This window comes from Aptenodytes forsteri, unplaced genomic scaffold, assembly GCF_000699145.1.
Source record: "Aptenodytes forsteri isolate BGI_AS27 unplaced genomic scaffold, ASM69914v1 Scaffold15, whole genome shotgun sequence".
Taxonomy (NCBI): Eukaryota; Metazoa; Chordata; class Aves; order Sphenisciformes; family Spheniscidae; genus Aptenodytes; species Aptenodytes forsteri.
The window spans coordinates 5,930,837-5,934,587 of record NW_008795129.1 but is presented as its reverse complement, the minus strand read 5'-3'; the positions used below and the strand labels follow the sequence as shown (position 1 = coordinate 5,934,587).

At 37.4% G+C, this 3,751-nt stretch overlaps 1 protein-coding gene across 1 annotated transcript in view; it reads left to right on the top strand.

The window, feature by feature from the left end:
- FRMPD2 (FERM and PDZ domain containing 2) overlaps positions 1–3,519 on the top strand; it is a 50,827-nt gene extending 47,308 nt beyond the window's left edge. The window contains exons 33-36 of the mRNA XM_019471626.1: positions 222–556; positions 2,078–2,293; positions 2,563–2,625; positions 3,448–3,519. Of these exons, the coding sequence (XP_019327171.1) occupies positions 222–556; positions 2,078–2,293; positions 2,563–2,625; positions 3,448–3,519 (686 nt within the window). The remainder of the gene's footprint in view (positions 1–221; positions 557–2,077; positions 2,294–2,562; positions 2,626–3,447) is intronic.
- The last annotated feature ends 232 nt before the right edge of the window (positions 3,520–3,751 follow it).

The following is a 3,751-nucleotide window of genomic DNA, read 5'->3' as shown; positions in this document are numbered from 1 at the left end:
AAGTGGTGGAGTCCCCATCCCTGGAGGTATTTAAAAGACGAGTAGATGAGGCGCTTAGGGACATGGTTTAGTGGGCATGGTGGTGTTGGGTTGACGGTTGGACTCGATGATCTTAGAGGTCCTTTCCAACCTCAATGATTCTATGATCTCCTGAGCGCTAGAGATGGTAGAACTCTGTTGCAGGTCTACAGCTGAAATAGCAACTTTCTGTTTCTGTACAGATGATAGGACACGAGTTCCTCTGGGAGAAAAGAATGGCTACATTAACGCAAGTTACATTAGAATGAAAGTTGGAGAAGAGGAACTTTTCCATATTATAACACAAGGGCCTCTGCCATCCACTGTGGCTGATTTCTGGCAAATGGTCTGGGAGAGTGAATCAGACATGATTGCCATGATGACAAAAGAAGTGGAGCTGGGGCAAGTCAAGTGCCATCGATACTGGCCTGAACCTCCCCGTGACTCTATAGACCTGGCTAATTTCCATCTCAGGCTAGACAATTACCAGATTCTGGAATACTTCATAATTAGAACAATAGAAATGATCAACAAGCAGGTAAGTTGAGTATACTTAATACTTTCATATGTGATGAAATTGATCAGATATTTTACATGAGTAAATACTAGTAGTATTGTTTGCTTCTTCCATAACATTTGCTCAGTATTTTTTAGGAATGTAAAAATCTGAGTAACAGGCATGAAATTAGGGTTAATGAGACGCTGCTGCTTTGTTCATTGCACAAGCAATGGATCCAACATTACATACATTTGGACAAGAATGTCCAAAAATTAGTCCTTTAATAGCCACAGAGCTGGTGTGTTCAGTGTTTTGCAGAATTGCTTATTGTTCTCATGAAATTAAATCAACAAGGGCTGCCGCAGTGGGTTCATACTCTGTAATTGTGGCTGGAAGGAAAGAGGGAAGAAGGTGGTTTTCATCCTAGAATTTAGAACACGTGATACTTCTTTCATTCACGAAAAGACATGAATACACATGAAACTACAAATCTAGCAGCAAGTTTTTAGAAATCTAAGAAATAGAGAATCCAGGTGTAAGAACATGGAAATCGGAACAACTATAAGTCCATCAGTCTTGCCGCAATATTAAGTAAAGCTTTGCAAAAATTTCTGCAGGACATATTAATTAATGGAATAATTAAAAGATTCATACTTGTGCCAGACTAACTTGGTGTCTTTTTCCATCAAGAAAACAATTTCTCTATATGAAAAAAACACAATTCACCTTATGTCACTGAGTGTGAAGCATAGTAAAGCATTTGATATGAGTCTTCCTAAAAGATTATTAAGATGGGAAATGGGCCATTATATGTGATTGTTTCAACAAACATGTTATGTTTGCTATGTTTGTCTTGGACCAGTACCAAATTACTACAGAAGGCCACAGGTTTACTTCTGCAGAAATCCAGACATGCATTCAAATTCTTCTGATGGTAAAAATCCAGGTAGTTCTTTTGCATTCAGCTTAACAGGTTTTGGCAAGCTGGCAACAAGAAGTACTGTCCCAGGACCATTCAATTAATAATACTCTTTATTTTATCTACATTATGATTATTCTTGTAAGCATTTTTTTAGTTGATTTGGTTTGTATGTTAGGGTATCTAATCACAAATTGTTCTTTTATATCCGATGATAGCCAGAATAGCATTTACGATCTTACTGTCATGGCTATCATATTACTACTCTTCTATCAGTACGGCTTAGTTCAATTACAAAAACAATTTTAGTAAACAGTACTGGAATGTTCTAATTTAACAAATGTTTTTGTTTTTTCTGTTCTAACCAACAAATAAGAGAACTACATCCTTTTGGGGCAACAGAGTAACTTCAGTGTCTCATCAAAATTATATGAAGTAAATTTCCTAGGCCTGTGTCTTCTGAGTGCATTTCTGAAAACCTAAAAGAAACCTTAATAGGGTCAAATATGAAAAGCTGAAGAATTGTAGGGTAGACAAACAATTGACTAAGAATGAGGCTGAAGGAAAATTTATCAGTGGAATTCCTTGAAAATTGGTCTTAGGACTGATCATTTTTAACATTTCTGGTCTTTCTCTTCCAGACAGAAGAGAAACGCATTATAAATCATCTGCAGTTTACCACTTGGCCAGACCACAATACTCCCAAGCTGGCTGAGCAGCTTGTAAAATTTATTTGTTACATGAGAAAAGTTCACAGTACAGGACCTATTGTTGCTCACTGCAGCACTGGCATTGGAAGAAGTGGAGTCTTGCTGTGCATTGAAGTTCTTCTCAGCTATATAGAAAAAGATCTATGTGTAAGTATCAAGCAGATCATCGTTAAGTATTACAAATTCATATGGAGGTCAACAACATGTGGGGGTATCTTAGACCAGAGTAATTCCTGGTAGAATTCATCTTAACAAAATGGAATAAACCCAGCTTTTGTTGTTTTAACCGACAAAGATAATAACTACAAATAAACTATTGTTGTAAAAGAACTGACACAGCTTCCCCATCTGAACATGCTTAAATCTTTCTTTATAACTTGCGTGTCAACAAAATAAAAACTGTTCTCTTCTGATAGTTCAACATCAAGCAGATAGTGAGAGATTTAAGACATCAGCGTTTTGGCATGATCCAAACTAAGGTAAGTTCTCAATATTCAACTAGATTATGATTTTTAAAAGCCTCAGTTAGTGGTACAGATCCACATGATAAATCTGGGGCTTAAAGCATAATTTTAGCCCTCTCATTTGAGGAAAATAACAGCCTTCCAGGCAAGTGGTGTCTAGATTTAAATATGAAAGATCTGTCCCTTACAAACTAACTGAAATAAAAGCAAAGCACCAATATAGTATAGATACCAGCCCCGACCCCCCCTTTTTTTAAGCAAAAAGAAAAGCACAGATCAACAACAAAACTGGTGAGATACCATAAACTCTACGCTGCAAAATTGCAGCCTTCAGTTGAATTCTTGCCATTGCTGAATTATCATCACCTCAGTAAACCTTTCTACTGCTGAGTTAAACCTACCCCTGAAGAGTTTTCACACAGGAAAAGACAAGATGTGGCTGACTCAATTTAGAGCAAACAGGTGGTGGGAAGAGAAGCAAGACAAGGCTAGAGTAAGTTCTTCCTATAGGCAAATATTTTAGCACATGCTTCGATATATTTTTCTTCAGGATCATGATTGAGCATGTGATTAAAATTAAGCAAATAGATAACCTTCATCGACCTAAATGAGACTTGAGCACATGCTTACAGGTACTGCATTGAGTAAGAAAGCGTTCCTGAACTTTTATGAGTGATGGAACAAAAAGAACAAGGATGCTCTTAAATATCTAAGTTTTTGTATCCGTGTTACAAAGATGCTGATGTTAAAAACAGCACTTCAGCCAGTCCATCCTTCTTTGTCTAGAATTTATGTTGAATGTAACCGGGTGTTTCACACTGGTGTCTCTACATACAGGATGAGTATTTTTTCTGTTACGAAGTTGTGCTGGAAGTCCTTCAGAACCTTCAAGCAATGGATTCCTACTGACTGCAATATGACTCTTCCCTGTTGCTATTCCCCTTGGACTCCAAGGACCACTCAGCAATTGCTTTAAAGAGATGTCAAGCCAGCACAGACAAGTGTTACATTAAACGCTTTGTTAGATTACTGATTTTGAAGGCATTTCAAAACCTTGCTTAACATGTCCTGGGTAAGTCATTTAAATCTTGGCTCACAGTTTGGAGAAACAGCCAGCCAGCACTGCAACACTGCTGTTAAA